This window comes from Poecilia mexicana, unplaced genomic scaffold (genome assembly GCF_051168715.1).
Source record: "Poecilia mexicana isolate PSO_F unplaced genomic scaffold, ASM5116871v1 scaffold_5, whole genome shotgun sequence".
NCBI classification, from domain to species: Eukaryota; Metazoa; Chordata; class Actinopteri; order Cyprinodontiformes; family Poeciliidae; genus Poecilia; species Poecilia mexicana.
The window spans coordinates 6,085,842-6,102,773 of NW_028263374.1; the positions used below are offsets into that span (position 1 = coordinate 6,085,842).

Sequence of the window (16,932 nt, forward strand, 5' to 3'; positions counted from 1 at the left end):
AAAGATTTTCAGAGTAATTAGATTTTTTTTGTAGTGGTTTTAAAGGAAACTAGAATGATCCTTTATTGACCCATCGTGAGAAAATGTAGCTCCAGATAAATGTCTTTAACAAATGTCCAAATGTCTGCTTGTTCCTTTAGATTAGAACAAGCTTGAACATTTCTTTTTTGGTTTTATTTTGGAATTATGTGTTATCAGAATATGTGCACCTCGTGAAAATAAGTTCATGAATGTTTTTAGTTCTTTTCAGTGTATTCTTATGTCATTAAACATTCTATGTCTGAACATTTAGTATTTGAACACAGAAATGAAGATACAAATGTTATTAGCTTGTAACAACGAGGGAAACTTGCTGGGTTTCCGACTTGCAAGTGGAATGGACCATTACATCTGTCCCAGATCCAAACTCCCACAGCTGAGACAATCTGAACACAGCAAATGCAAATGGTGGCACTCAAAATAACTCTTTGTTAGTTTCTTTCTATGTTATCTCACCCGAGTTATGAAAGTTTGTAAAGTTTGTTTTCGAGAGGTTAGCGTTTATCCTGATTAAATGTTTTATCACAAAAGAGCAAAAACATCTCTGTAGGTGTAAACTACATTTAAAATAAGTTTGATGGCTATTAGCTTAAACTGTAAACATGTTTATAATGACGATCTTTATAGACTATATCTACCATGTCATATCTGCAAAAGGCAAATTAGCTCTACCGAGTATTGCACGAAGGGGAAGGATTTAGGCGACAGGTCGATGGTACAGTATTTCCCCTCCTGTTTTAGAGCAGTCCAGCGCGTACAGTACAGGTTTTTCTTTGTGCTTAAAAAGACAAAAGCAGGTGCAACTGGCACTGAAACGATGAGCCAATGGGAGGACCCGCTTCAACAGTTGTGCACGAGGAGTCCACGCTCATTGGCCAACAGTTGTGGTGGGGGTGGAGTCGTATCGTTTGGTATAAATACTCCTACCACTGTTTCTTGCCTCGACTACAAACCGGCTAGGTGTGCTGGGTGTAGAAGGCTTACAAGCGACGTGAAGCGCGGATTCCTACAGGTTGCCGCAACTTTTTTTTTTTCTTTCTTTCTTTTTTTTTTCTTTTTTATTATTTTACCAGAGTCTACAGAGAGCGAAAACAAAACGGCGCCACTCCACTAGAGATTAGAGCGTGGTTTTTGGATGTCGGGGGAACTGTTGAGCGCTTAGTGTAGTACTCTGTGTGCCTCGGTCTGTCTCTCCGGCTTGACCAATGCTCCTGCATCAGTACATGAACGGATCCCTGGAAGTCATGCCTCCCACACCGGTCCAGAAAGACACGACGTTCACCAAAATCTTCGTCGGCGGGCTGCCGTACCACACGACTGACGCCTCGCTCCGAAAATACTTCGAGGCTTTCGGGGACATCGACGAGGCAGTTGTGATAACTGACAGACAGACCGGTAAATCCAGGGGCTACGGCTTTGTAAGTATGAACAACACAAACACACGCTCATTTTTGCTTAGCTCTGTCAAACCTGTCTTTTTAACTTATCACACTAGTTTCTGTCAGTTTGTAAAAAGTTGTTTTCTGGGTCATTAGCTAAAGAACACGTTTAAAGTCTGAAGTCACTCATGCAGGCTTAAACGCATAATTGCGCAGCATCTTTGTTTTTGTCTTGCCTTGTTGCCTGGTTGGCTGTTCTCTTCGATTAATTAGGATGAGGGATCACAAAAGTTGATGGGTAACTAAGAAGATTATATTTCAGCATATGTCTAATGTCCACTCCTCATTTATAACCCCCACCCCCACCTCCCCTCAACCCTGAGCAGCCCCAGCTTATTGCTCTGGAAGTGTGTATTTAGTGTGTGTGTATGTCAGAGAGAGAGAAAGAGAGAGAGGCTGGACTCTTTGCTTGCTTTATATGGTTATTTCAGAGCAGTGGGGAGGTTGACCTTGCACACTCTTGCTTTCCATTGTCAGGAACCAGAAGACATGATTTACATCACAGTTCAGGCTGCTGAAAAAGGGACATTAAGATGCATGCTGGAGTTTTCAGAAAAATCTCTTCAGATGTAGTTTTTCCTACTATAGAACAACCTGTCATGGTTGGCTTAAATTATTTAATCGGATCAACAGCTGATCAACACAGAAATATTTGCAAGTGCTCTTCATTCTGACTCTGCATGCCAGTAATGACCCCATCAGTTTCAATAAACTACTGCTGCCCAAATAATCTTAATCTTGGGGACCAAGTTTTTAGAACTGGAGATGGAAAATATGCAGGTTAATTATAATCATTTGTCATATACAACATTCAATGATATTATCACAATTTCATGATCTTTATTTTTTTTCCCAATTTACACCCTCATTTTGTACCACTACATTGCTGTTTTGTCCATGTTTACCTCCGATCTGTACCCTGTCCATGTGGTACCAGTTTGTTTGACTCTATAGTTGGGTATGTTGATGAATTATGAGCAGTCCTTTGAAAAATCAAATCTATTGTATGCTTCCATTGTAAATTTCCTGGAAACGCAGCAGACCTCCAGTAATCGTGGGGCGGGGGGTCAAAATATTCAATATCTGCAAATACGCAAAACCCACCATACCAAAGCTTGTAGCTGAATTTTTTAAAATAGTTTGAACACCAAATGTACCTCAATATGCATTAATGTGCACAGTGGAAACTAGGGCTGTGTAATAATATCGATTTTGCGATATCGATATTTTCTTTCCTAGAAAAAAATCGATATTCATCCACAAGTATCGTAACATCCAACTGTCACCTTGCTCACTCACTGCTTGCTTCACCGGGAGGGTGATTAGGACATCAGGCTTAGAGTGATTCCTTCAGATGTTAAAAAGGTATCAAACTATTCAGAGCAGGGTACTTGGTGCACTTTATTTACTTTACAAATGCATGTAAGCTACAGTTTGTACTGTTTCAATTAAAAGAAACATGTTTTCTCACCACTTCTTTGATTCATTTTGTCCAGCTGTCGACCCTAAGTCTGTGTCCATGTCCAACCAGAGCCAGGTATTGTGTAGTTGGTGCTTTTAATCAGTTTTCAGTTAAATTAATTCAATCCAACTCTATAACAGTCACAAAATGTCACCAAAATCACTCTGTCCCTCTAAAATCTTTCAGAAAATCGCAAAAGTGTATTGAATTGTATTGTTTGCTGAATATCGCAATATATATCGTATCGTGAGCAGAATATTGTGTATCGTATCGTGAGATTATTGAATCACTATAGCCCTATTGGAAACCCTCTTAGCACTTAGCTTTGCTATTGGGGCTTCAGCCAATCAGCAGCAAGAAAAATAAATTGGGCGCTTGGATTGGCTGATTTGCAAAGTGTTACTTTGGCTATGTATTTCAGCTACCCAACCTGCACCTTTTGACTTTTTTAATAGAAAAATAAGCAACTTTGCAAATTATCTGCAACTTATTTGGAGATTATTTCCACAGGAAAGTTTGCGACTGGGTGAATCCACGAATACCGAATAGACGTGGCTCTGCGGTCCGTATAGTTTTGGTTACGCTCCCCTTTTTGGGCTAGTTGAGTCAATTGTGACAGGTATGGATCACAATCAAACCAAAACAGCAATAGGAGCAGAGCGAGTTCCTACTGCTTGATGTCGCTGAACTCGTTTAACCATGTTTACTTATGAGGAGACAGTTGAAAATGACGTTGGATCCTGATTCTCAAAGCAGGAATTAAAATCCTTAAGGTTGGACTCAACGGGATCTCTATGTCAATATCTAATAAAAGCTGCTGCCAAAATGGTTACTAATGCAACCTGATCAGGCAGATGTGTGAGTGTGATCTTTGTGATGCCATCCAACCAAATGCTGACAAACGGGAACCATTTTTGTTTTGGGTTTTTCTTCTTATTTTTTTTTTTCAGTGAAATCCTGCTGAGGAAATCCATACTTCATTACCCAGCTTTCATGTCAACGTTTCATGTTTCAGTTTTAGAAACCGATTACGTTTTCTTTTATCTAATCCCTCTGGACCAATGAAATCATCCTAGCATATTTAACTGCTCCTTATTATCCCAGTTCTTGGAGTTCTGTGGGAAAATGACTCTTGTTTATAATAACTTCGACAACTTCTTCTTTTTAAAAACAAAACCCCACAATGTTCCAAGATTCTTTGCAGTACCGGGTTTTTATCTGCGTTAATAAGTGATTTATCCGGTCCCTGGGAGATAAAACCATAAAGAACAGAAGCAGCAGTTGGGGAGAAAAAAAAATGCAAATATTTACCAGAACTTTAGCAGAGACGCTTCAGCTCGGCTGTCTGATCGGGCCAAAGAAGGAGTGGAAAACGGAAAACCTCTAAGGGGGAATTGGAAGACAATTGTTCCTTGTTTACACGTAAGCTGATGAAAGTCGGAGGGGGAAGCCGTCCGGTGAGTCGAGCAGGTACCGACCGGGTTTCTGTCAGGGGGCCGGCGTTTCAGGTTAAACGGGCTTTTCGTCAAAGCCTCCAGGTTGCTTCCAGGGATTTTAACCTTACCGGTTTTCACTCCTGGGTCGCCTTTTGTTTTTTTGGGGGGTTTTTTCTGTCTGACTTGAAACAAGAAGGAGCCTGAAGCTGAGTGCACTTTTTTTTTGTCTTAAACACACTTCAGAGGTGGATTAGCGGACCCCCACCTCCCAGCACCACCCTAACCCCGCAGCAAGGCGCTTCACTGTAAACACAGCCTGTTTCCTTCCTGTGTGTTCACAACACGCGCAGTGGGCTTTGCTCCCAATAAGCCTCACCGTAAAAGATGCAGAGTGTCCTCCGAAACTATTCAGCTCCATGTTCTCGGGTCGGGTCGGCTCACGTGCGGAGGAGACCAAGAACTGGCAGGATGTGGCAATCAAAGCAGAAGGGCTCGTCTAATGCCAGGTGGAGCCGGGGGGGTGGACTAATACCAATCTCCTTATTTTGTTCCTAATTGGATAAGCTCCTTGTTGGCCAGATCCATATTTCAGCAGCTCTGCCCATGTCTGAGTGGCAACCATAGGCTGGCTACTGCTGCTGTGGGCATTTTTTATTTATTTATTTATTTTTGCCTCAGAGGTAATTTTCATTTTTCTTTCTATGAACACGCCCAAACTAAGTGAGAAGGTCAGGGTACACTGGGGTTTTTAATAAGTTGCCATTTCAAAACTACTAGAATCTGAATCACATCCTTCCTATGGCTTAAATTCAATCTGAGATGGCAGAAAAGGCACACTAGTTGTCAGCTGGCTGAAAAAAAAAAAACTGCTGTATTTTTGACAAACTGTGTCTTTTTTTGACAGATATCCACCCATAAATAACCAGTTTTAGTGTAGAAACTAACGAAGCGCCACCCAACGCAATTTTCTAAACCGGTTGTCGAGCTAAAAGCAGCTGGTACCAGAGCAGTTAGCCTGATTTCTGAACCAGAAAATGTCAGCTTTTTTTTTATTATTATTTTTTTAACTGGTCTTTCTTAAAGTGGACCAGTTGAAATCCTGTTGCACATGCTTTGTTTTTATTTTTATTTTGTACGAGGCTAAACCGTGATTCATTAGTTGTTGCGTCTGTGGTTGCCAGGTGACGATGACTGACCGAGGAGCCGCAGAGAGGGCCTGCAAGGATCCCAACCCCATCATAGACGGTAGAAAGGCCAACGTCAACCTGGCGTACCTGGGCGCCAAGCCCCGCAGCCTGCAGACAGGTGAGACACAGAGGGGCTGCGCAGAGCTCAGGTTAGCTAGAAAGTAAAGTGGGGGGGGGGGGACTCCGGACATCTTTGCAGACAGTGATGAGTGTTGAGTCTAACAGTTCCACAATTCAACAATTTTCCAGTAAATATCTATGTTTTTAAATTCTTTATATAGGTTAAGTCAATGTATCATGACTATGGTAAGTAGAACAGATAGCTGTGTATATAAAATACATATGTTTTAATTCACAATAAAATGATTAAATGTGTAGTTATTCATAAAAATGTAAATTCATTTGGTTGAAATGATTATGCTGGTATTTAATTATGAAATATTTCCTGTGCTACAGAGCATGAATCTAAACAGTCACTGTGGTTTGTTAAATGGATCCTAGCATTTGATTGGCTAATCTGTGCGTTATTCTGCATGTTTAGCAGTGTTAGCTCTACACACTGAGACTGATCAAATAAATGACAATGTTCTGCAGCACAGGATAATGAAATAAGTCAATAAATACTGGAATACCTGCAATACATTTGATTTCGTCACAATAAGATCAAATTAATGATTTTAACATCTTATGTACTTTTTAATGAAATACTGAATTTTTAAAATCATTTTAGTGATTTATTGCAATGTGACATTTTGCAGGGTGTCCATGCATCCTTAAAATGTCTTAAATGTATTTTCAGACATCTTTATTCCATGCGGCTATCGTTAATTCGCTAACATACTCTTGCTGGCCAGCTAGAGAACTGGCTTTATTGCATTCATGCAATGGTGCGTGCATTCTGCACAAAGCAAATTCTTTTGTACATTTCTGTCATGACGCAGGTCTTAAGTTTCACTTTTAAAAAGCCTTAAATATGTTGATGAAACCTGAAAACCCCTGTTTTATCCCATCAGTGCAGCAGGTAGGGGTGGGCGACATAATGGGGGACATAAATTTTTATCACGATATTTTGTGGAAGCATTGTGATGATGATCAAAGTAACAATAAGAACGATTTGTTGCTACATTTTTAGGTAACTGCATGGCTGTGACAGCACAGCATCGATAGCCTCACAAACACAAACGCTGCTCTTGGAAAAACACACCGTTTCTATAGGACACCGATCACATCCAGAAGTGAGATTTGCATCTCTAAAACGCACACAGTAACTGAATTTAATCATATTTGTTGATATGAAGAAAACGTCACATTGAACAAACATCGGAGAAAAACAAAACAGACAGAACCTATTGTGACTATTGTAAATCAAAAAATCTTGTACAAAATTTCTGCCGCTAAATGATAGATGTTACGTTAAATGCTCATCGTCCCTAGCAGCAGGTATGGTGGAGAGGACAGGGCTGCTGGACGCCTGATTGCTAAAAGACTGGCTGTTTTACAGGCTAAGAGACAAACTGTTGCTGTTTTTAATCTGCCGGGTCACATGATCACAGCCTGCAGCTCCATCGAGGAACTCGCATACCTCGGATTTATGCGACAAATGCCATGCAGCTCTGAAACGGCGTATATGTTTTCTTTGCTTGCTTTCTGGAACATTTGAAATATTTCTTCCATGGTAGGCTGGAAACAGGCCGTGCCTCTGTGTCTCTGTGCCCTCTGTGCATTGTTCTCTGCTCCTCCTCTGTAAATGCAGATGTGTGTCTGACAACCATCCTCCTCTCCTCTCTCTCTCCTCCAGGCATATCCATCGGAGTGCAGCCCATCCACCCGGCACTCATCCAGAGGCAGTATGGGTAAGTGAGCAGGGAGTGGGCGCTTGTTATGCTCTCTGCTATTATGCCACCGGGCTGCTATTTCTTTGACAAAACGCAGCCTCTGGAAAGCACACGCCAGTTCCACTATCTACACGCAACTCCAGCCGCCCCTCCATTAGCATACATCCAGTCCCGTTTGGGGCGAGGGGGCTGCAGAGATGATTCGCGTCTCCGTGGTAATGGAGGTGCGTTCCAGAGGTGAATGTGTGACTCACTCGTTGACCTCCGTCAGGGGCCTCCTGACTCGCGGTCCGGCCCGAGCGGGCTCCGTCACCGACGGGGGAGTTCTATCAGCGTTAGGGAGAATGGGTCGGGGTGGACGGAGGGGAGAAACTCCACAGAGTCTGGAAGCCACGGTCGGCCGAGCAGCTAACGACCATTTCACTGTTATGACTCTTCTGATTCCCCCTGCAGCTCTCAGATATCACGCTTCAAGCTGCAGCCCAAGGCCTGTTTGGATTTTACATGCACAGCCTCCTTTTCTGTTAGAACAGGAGTTCAGGAAGTTAGTCTGAGTGAGTTGTTTGGCATTTGTTGCTGTGGTTGCGTGAAATTCCAAGTCTCTTACTCCGCAAGCAAAAGAAGTTAAACAGTAAGAGCTTAGTTACTTATCAGTATCAAGCTTAAATGACTATAAACGTCTTCCAAGATTCAGATTTTCTTTTTTGTTGTTGTTGTTTTATTTTTCTGGTTGTAGAGTAAATGAATTTTAAATTTAGCAATTTAGTTTCAAATTAGTATAATGCCAAACATCATCTTAAAAAAATTTCATCTCATCAAAATGCAGGGTTTCCCCCCAGAAAACCTGCCAAGCCCAGTGCCCGAGGTGCTAGGGCAGCCAGCCAGCCGGCCGCCATGTTTTTGAGTTAAATGTTTAAAGTTGACAGGAAATGTGAAAATATCACTTGGTAGTTATGCGTTATTGGAAGATCAATACCTAAACACCAACTATAAAATCTTTAAAGAGGTGTCTCCGCCTTTTTTTTAAAATTTTTATAAAAAATTGAACTAAAATAAATAAACAATGCTAAACCTGGTGGGGTAAAGCCCCCACCACTGTTGGAAACCCTGAAAATGTTACTTATTTCAGTGGTTTTTTCGAAAAAGGGACACAATTTATGTAGATTTATAACAGAGGGATCTATTTAAGGTGTTTATTTCTGTTCATCTTGATGATCGCGGCTTGCAGCGAATGAAATTTAGAATATTACCGAAAAACAATTTGTTCCAACTCTGAGGAGTTGGTTTCCAAATGAAGTGTAAAATTTACTCTGAAAAACCGACTTTGGACCACTGAGTCACAGTCCAGTGTTTTTCTGTAGTTCAGAAGTGACTTAATCTCTACAGAACCGCTGAAAGGTTCTGATTATCCCTTTTGCTCCTTCCCCTCTGCTTCCCACCAACATGGCTGGATAAGCACCTTCAACAACCAGCTTCTTTACCAAAAACATGTTTGCGGGTTACCCTTCCTGTGGATGGTGTGGGATAGTAACTCTTCCTCTTAATAAGTTATTCATTTTATTTATTGTAGAGTGTAATAACCAGAATTTTTGAGAAACTTGAATTTTGGTTGTCGCTGCAGCCTACAATTAGCAAAGTTAGCTAAAATAAACACTTTAATATGTCACGCCGTGTGAAACCAGCCTATAATATTTACACTCCCCTTTTCTGAATACAGTGAAACGAAACTTTTTGATTTCTATAGAGATGGTTGTAGTAATGTCTGATGAAGAGCTTTAAAAGGATGAGATGTTCATAGAATTCCACAAATAAGTAAAATTAGAATAAGAAGAAAAAAAAAAAAAACTTGGCCACATTTTCGTATCTGCTTAAATTAGCTGGAGTCCCACTAGGAACATGTCCCATCATGTTCCAAAACCTCAGGGGGGAGGACAAAGGAAAGTCCCGTCCATGTCAACGTCCCGCCGGTCCAGAGAGGGTTGGACAAACCCTGAATGTTTCCTGTGTTTTGCTCGGCTGCTGTCTGAGGCGTGTGCCCAACAGGTGCTGCTCCCCTCCACCCTCGGTAACTCCACCCTCCGTAATCTCCTGTGACCACCGCCCCTGAGACGTTCCGAGGCTCGCCCAACACCTGTCCTCCTGAGGTTCCTCTGCATGGCTCGAGTGTCGGATACGGACGTTGCTAAGATGCAGATTGCACGCGGGGGGGCTTTTCTTTCCCCCCCCCCCTCCCCCCGACCCCACGATGCCTGTGGACATATGGCGGGAGGAAGACGGGGTGTTGAGCAGGATTTTGAGCTGTGCGCTGATGCTGCATGTACAGACTACTGTGGACTGTAGGGGCGGGGTGGGCCGACGGGGGTCACCAGAGCTGCAGCCTGCGTATTTACGGGGAGGGGACGAGTCGGCGTCGGCCTTTGCAGACGACTCATCTCCCGTCACGGATCGACTCCTTCCCTCCATCCTGTTGGATTCTTGCCACTGTTTTTTCTTCTTCTTTGTTTTTCTTCTTCCATTAGAGTCCTCCCTCCATTTCTGAAAACCGACACCTCTGTGAGACTTGGAGGGGGATTGAGAAGTAGAATCAAAAAAAAGGGGGGGGGGTGGAGAGTTGGATCCTCCAACTTGATGTTTAATGAGGCACTTCCATGGTAACTCGCCTCTACAGGTGTCAAATAAAACACCTTTGTCCGTCCCTGCTCCCTCCCATTCAAAGACCCGTTGCAGTTGTTTGGGGGTTGAGACGTTTTAAGAGGTGGGCTTTACCTCATCCACACCAACCCAGTTCAGTCTTGCCTGGTTTCACACTTCACTTCGCATCGAGTCATGCACTGGAGTTCATCCGTGAGATATTTAGCTGCTTGGTGCGACGTCTCCCAGGCGTTTTTTTTTTTTTTTTTTTTTTACCCCCAGCAGCTCATTATGTCATTGACGAACGCTCCAGCCTTTAGACTGGCCCGCTCTTTGCCAGCCAGCGTTTTCTGGCGAGCCCGTCTCTCCGGTGTCCCGGCCTGCCACTCAGCGCCCCGCTATGACCGGCCGTCAGCAGAAATCCAGCTGACCAACGATATTCCGGCTGTCATCTACAGCCTCTCTTCCATCGTTTTTATTTATTTATTTTCCTTGTTTACGCAGCGTGCTTGGCATCTCTGCTGCCCTCTGGACTCGCTGTGATCCCAATCCCTGCTTTTTCTTCTCGTCTTTTATTCCTGCACCAGAGCAGCGGTCCACCATCATCCTGTCTTGCGCGAGGTTGAGGTCGTTTAGAGTTGGCGCGAGGGCTTTCATGCCCCGCACCCAATGATATGCAGTCGTCTCCCAGGGCTGAAGTGAGGATGAAGCTCCCCAGTTGTGGGATTTTCACTTCCTCTGAAGCCCCTATTGTCCATAGCCTCTATGTTCCCTTCACTTCTCATTTACTTTTGTTTAGTACACAATTAAAATGTTCATGCACTGTTTAACACATCCTTGTTTTTTGTTTTATTTTTTTTGCTTTTGTAGATTTTTTTCATGAGGATTCAAGGTCTAACTACTTTCAGTTACACGAGGATTCACGTTGACCCCAATCCTCTTTTTTTTTTTTTTTGCAAATTAATCACTTTAATTTCATTTTTATGCCACGGTTGCCCTCTGCTGCCAGCTGACCAAGTGCACCAGTTCAGGATCAGATGATGCCCTCAGTTCGGGAAAATATCTGCCCACACTCTCCTGCCTCCCCTCAGCCAGCCTCTCTACAAGGTGCCAGTGACGGCTTGAGAGTGCAGTGCAGTGTGCTGTGATGGACTGGAGTGTCTTATCTTTTTTTTTTTTCCCTCTCCTGTTTGTGTGATATGAACTGAAGAGCTTATGCTGATTTGCGGTGTGTCTCTTTCCCTATTATGGCATGGTTTGGGGGTTTGCAGTGGTAACTGGTGTGTGAGCAGAGGTAACGGAGCGTGTTTGTGTGCGCAGGAAGTATGTAAAGTGAGTACATCCTTATCCAGCGCCTTGGAAGTTTCATACTCGTTGGCATTTTTCACATCTTGTTGCATTACGGCCACAGGCTCCAGTGGGTTTTATGTGATGGACCAAACTGATATTCTGAAGTGGTGGGAAAATGATACCAGGCCTGGGCAATGTGGCTTAAAAATAAAATCTGATTTCTTTCATATCAAATCCAATTTTATTTCTTGGCTTCTTTTCCTGAAAAGAAATGATGAATGACAAAAAAAAGTTAGTAGATTATTATCATTTATTTTTTCATTTTCAATCATCCCCAATCTGTGAGTTGACCTGAATTTTAAATCCAAATAAATAGCTGTAAAACATGCTTGACAAAGAAAATGGTAGGCATTGGATCTGATGACCTCACTCTGAACTGTATTTCCTATAATTTCTATTTTTATCACCCAGCCCTAGTTGACACATTTTTCTGTTTCTTTTTTTCCTCATCTGAGCAGAACACCACATTGTGCGTGCAGGCAGACTGCAAATGGACATTTTGGTTTATAATCATAAAAAAATAGATATGTGGATTCAACAATTGAATTTAAAATATCTGAAACTCCTCCAGAGTGACTGTGGGCCTCCTGGCTGTTTCTCTGACTATCACTACTTTGTGTTGGTCTACCACCTAAAATTCCAATAACACACTGAAGTTGCTGGTCGTAATGCGACGACGTGGAAAAAGACCAAGCAGAATAACTTCACAAGGCGCTGTACATGCATGCTTTGATTTCGTAGGCGACTTTCATAAGCAGTATTTATCCAACGGGAACTGTTTGCAACGGCAAAACGGTGAAACTGAGTTGACTTTGATGGTTCCTTGTATGTAACCGAAGTGTGACATTTTGCCTTTCTAGCCCTCTGTGTTGTTTTTGCTCAAAGTCTTTAACGTCGAGGGTTGAAGCTGTCTCTAGAGCCAGATTTGTTAACTCCTTGATATGCAGCGTTGGTCAAACCTTCCTGCTTTGTTGGGGGAGTAGGAATGGGGAACACTTTTTATATTTTAATCTCACCTGAAAAACATTTCTGTCTTCTATGGATAAATGCTGTTCATCCACACCAACCAGTCCCACCCAGCAGCCCTGATCAGCTGCATCTGAGCCGACCCATGAGGCTCGGTAGAACCCGCCTCTCTCTCTCCCCATTGGCCCTGATCAGTTCCCCAGCCACCATCATCATCATCACCTGTGTGTGTGTGTGTGTGAGGCAGAGTTACAAACTGATTGAGAACTAAAAGACTCTAACTTCTGCCCTCCCTTAAAGCACTTCTGCTTTTTTTTTTTTTTCCTCCAGTCTCTGTGTGTGTGTGTGTGTGTGTGTGTGTGTGCGTGTGTGTGTGAGTGTGTTCAGACGGTGAAGAGCAGCAGCTGTTAAAACACTGCTGATGCCTGAGCTTGAAAAGCTGCCAGTAACGGCTGCCTCTGTCATTCACCCCCCTCCCTACTTGTTCCTTCTCGTCTAGCCCAGGAGGTCTGACCCAACAGGTTTGGTGGTGGTTGTTTTTTTTTGTTTTTTTTGTTTGTTTTTTTTAACTCACTGATTTACACAGAGAATTGAGTCACCTTCGATACTAACCTCTTTGTTTAATTGTTTCTAGGGCTGGGCAATACATTTTTATTTGATTTGATTTTTTTTAAATCGGTTAATTATTTGGTTTTTGAAGGTTTAAGTTTTGGAAAAATGATATATATATATATTTTTTCCATCCGCTCTTTGTTTCCGTCGTTCAGAGTGATGTCAGCATGCGCAGGATGACGATCTTGTTTGGTAATCGTGTTTTGATTCTTCTGTTTATTTGGACATTGAATTCAGGTCCACCCTACAACGAAATATTAGAGCCAGGCTAAGAATTTTATTTTATTTTTTTAATTACCACAATAAAGTCCTAAAAAATAAAATAAGGAATGCTGGACACCTGATGAAGTTATATTTTGGTATAACTTCATCTTTTAACGCGTCAGAATCAAATTATTATGAGTAAGAATTCTTTGAGATAATCCAGCAAATGACTATTTCCAAGAAACGCACAAACCGAGCTGATTGGATAAGTACGCTTTTTCTTTTCTCATTTAAATGATTTTTTTGCACAATTTTACGTTGTTTTTTTGTGAAATTCTTTTTTTTTTTTTCCTAATATGACTGTTATTCCCGTAGCCTGGCCCTAATTGTCAGTTGGAAAATATTTCCTGTTTCTTTTTTTAATAACAGAGCAAAAATAATCAATTGACTTCATATCTGTTATTTAAAAAAATGTTATTTTTAATCCATATCGCCCAGCCCTACCTGCTCCTCACATGACTATCGTAAGTTAGTGATGGTAACAGAGCTGAGTGTGAGGCTGGGTGTTCAGAGGGTTTGTATTCCTGACACGTCTCCTCCTCTGAGAGCGACGTAAACGGTAGAAACCAGTCTGGGTTGGGGGTTTCTCCACCCCTCTAACCCCCCTCTCTGCGTGTGTCTGTGCAGGTTGGCCCAGCCGTACATCTACCCCCAAGCGTTTGTGCAGCCCAGCCTGCTGCTGCCCACTCAGGTGTCGGCTGCCTCGGTCGGCACCAGCCCCTACCTGGACTACAGCTCGGCCTACGCCCAGTACGCCCACGCCGCCTTCGACCAGCAGTACCCTTACGCCGCCTCCCCGGCCGGCTTCCTGGGCTATGGCTACACCACCAGCCCCACGGCGTCCGCCGGCCCGTCCGCCGCCGCCACCACGGCAACAGCCACCGTGCACCCCACCTTGCCCTCCGCCACCGCCCAGGCCCCGACCTTCCTGCACTACGCCCCGCAGCAGCACATCCAGCCAGAGAGGATGCAGTGAAGTCAGAGGAGTCGACGGGGGGGGGGGGAAGATAGGGGAGCAGGAAGTGGAAGAGGACAAAAGAGCAGACCCCTGTAGGGTACCACCGCTGTCGTCAGCAGCAGGTTTCAGGAAAAACGATGTCGGGATTATTGCACTATACGACTAAGACGGGCTGCTTGCTCATTGGTACAAGGGGAGAGAGGACTGCTGGGAGTTCAGGAGGGGAAGCCGAACCAGCATACAGTATGTGGTCGCTTCCCAGGGCTTCCAGAACATGACACTTCATTTTTTATCATTATTATTATTATAATTAATATTATTTTATTGTTCTCTATTATTGTTGTATTATTAATGTCTTTGTCACTATTCGTTTGCCATTATTATCCATGTTGGCATCGTTTCGTAGCTCAATCAGCAGAGGTCACGCATGTCCTTGCTAGATATTGATATTTAGTTTAGTTTTTTTTTTTTTTTTTTTTTTTTTTTTTTTTGTTGGTTTGTTTTTTCTCGGAGTCCAGAGTGTCTTGGCTGGACACGGCGGACATTTTGAAGATGCTGAGGGACGTTCATGTTAGTTCTTTTTATTTAATTTTTTTTTTTTTCCGAAGGTGGCGATAGAGAAACACAGCAGAGCTCTGCCTCACCAACAGACTTCCACAGCGCAGGAAAACCAGGAGAGATTTGAACTCAGAGAAGTGACTGCACAGCTTTTTTTTTTTTTTTCTTTTTTTTTTTTACACCCCAATATTTGATTTCAAGAGGCCTTAATAAATAAATACAAAACAAAGAGAATCTCCAGATTATTTTTGGCTGTGCCTCTCCACTCTAAGCCAAGTTTAAGGATGTAGAGCCCCTTTTGTAACCGAGCTGACTTCGACTCGATGTAGATAATCATAAACAGTATCGAGGAGCTGTGTGTATCGATGAGGTCGCTGACACTGAGCACAAACACCAGTGTTTTTTTATTTCTGTTTCTGTACTGAGATGGTCGGACTGTTGCTCCATGTACAGCACATTCAGATGTCATCACGTGCATTTTTCAATATTTATACGTAGGTATTTATAAGAGGTACTAAGTTAAAAAACAACTTTTTTTTTTCCTTTTTGCTTAAATTTGTTGTGATTGTAATTGTGACACTGATGTCATTTAACTTGCAGTCGTTTGCTGCAGATCCACAAAGTGTCGTCGTTCTTTTCATCATACTACCAGTGGATCTTTGACTGGGTTCATTGGAAATTCTTTTTATTTTTAATTTTCCAGTAAGATTGTTCTTTACAATCCTTTCAAACAAGCCATAAAGAATAAAAATTTCTACTCAAGATGCCCTCTGGTGTGTTTTTCTTTTTTCCATGATAAAGGAAACAAAAGCCACAGACTATGTAAAAAAAAAAAAAAAAAAAAAAAAAAGTAAAAATAGTGCGGCTCAACAATATTGATAGAAAAATGCACACCTTTTTTAGAGCAACAGAAGCATAAGGACTTTGCTGGTTGATTAGTCAGGCTAAGCTAACCTGCTGTCTACTGCTTTACACATTTTGCAAGCTTATCTTCTGGAATTTTAATAAAAGTTTATAATAACTTTTAGCTTCTACACTAACTGCTGGTGTCTTTAGTGGTGGCAAATATTTCATAACAGCTGAATTTGTCACGCAGCATGCTGTCGGTGTGCAGCAACAGGTGGGGGAGGGGTGCTAATATTATACTCTGTCAACCATAGAAAATTCCAGTGACTCCAGCTCAGCAGAACAGGATATTTTAACTACTTTGAAACTAATTTAAAGGTATTAAAACCCTCGGTACACTGTAGCAGCAGTGTGTGTTTCCTGCTGCTCCTCTGATGTTGCTGTGAGAACTCGGAGAGGTTACAGGGAGCAGTTATACGTGTTTGTTATCAAAGCTGTCGGGAGCAGCACATCAGCCAGGGGGAGGGGGCCTAGACCCTTTTTATCAAGCCACAACACCACCACCACCACCTGCCAGGGAGGCTGGGTGTTTCCCTTGGGCCAGCACATGACGTGGTTTTGGTAGCTTATTGAGACGTTTCTGGGAATAAGGAGAGTCCTAGTAGCAAAGTTAAGGGTTCATCTTTTTAGATTCTCTAAACCCAGATTAGTTGGTCGCAGTCACTGAAGGGTAGTATTACAGGTGATTAAAAAAATAAATTTTATTTTTAAATTTACCCTTCCTTACATTTTTACTTCATGGAAACACGTTTTTATGTTCTGTTCTGAGTATTTATGAAGGGGTAAATAATGTCTTTAGAAATAACGGCCCAAGTCAGAAATGGTATAGATGGTTGTAAAATAGCCTTTGGGTAAACCGCAACGACGTTTTTACATCTTTGGTAGGATTGAGCAATAAATCATAAACAATGTGATAAACATGATTGAAAATGTCCGATAAAACTAGGCCAGTTGGATCAACAGTTTGCTTTGGTTACCTAGCAACAATCTTGTTAATGTGCACCGCAGTAGCTTTATGCTTTGCCACCTGCCTCGCCTGCTTAAAAAAAACGGTGTGGAGAGAACGGACTATGTAATTAATTTGGCAGTTTTGTAGATATATTTCAAACAAAAAAAAATCATCTATTGGCTGACACTAAGCATATTGTGACACGTTGTTCAGCCAGGCCATAGCCTGGGGTCCCTTTCTCTCGAGCTAGCCGTTAGCTTCTTCACCACAAGAGCAGCTTGTTTTGGAAATGTGGAAAGCTATTTATTGCAGATAAGAACGGAATTTTACTTGAAAAACC

The 16,932-nt window shown here is 42.3% G+C and overlaps 1 protein-coding gene across 1 annotated transcript; it reads left to right on the top strand.

The window, feature by feature from the left end:
* Window positions 1-896: 896 nt before the first annotated feature.
* LOC106923227 (RNA-binding protein 38-like) lies at window positions 897-14,511 on the top strand. Its single transcript, XM_014996158.2, has 4 exons — window positions 897-1,457; window positions 5,558-5,681; window positions 7,362-7,416; window positions 13,849-14,511. Exons 1-4 carry the CDS (start codon window positions 1,245-1,247, stop codon window positions 14,195-14,197), a joined length of 741 nt encoding a protein of 246 aa, XP_014851644.2. The 5' UTR covers window positions 897-1,244; the 3' UTR covers window positions 14,198-14,511.
* Window positions 14,512-16,932: the final 2,421 nt, after the last annotated feature.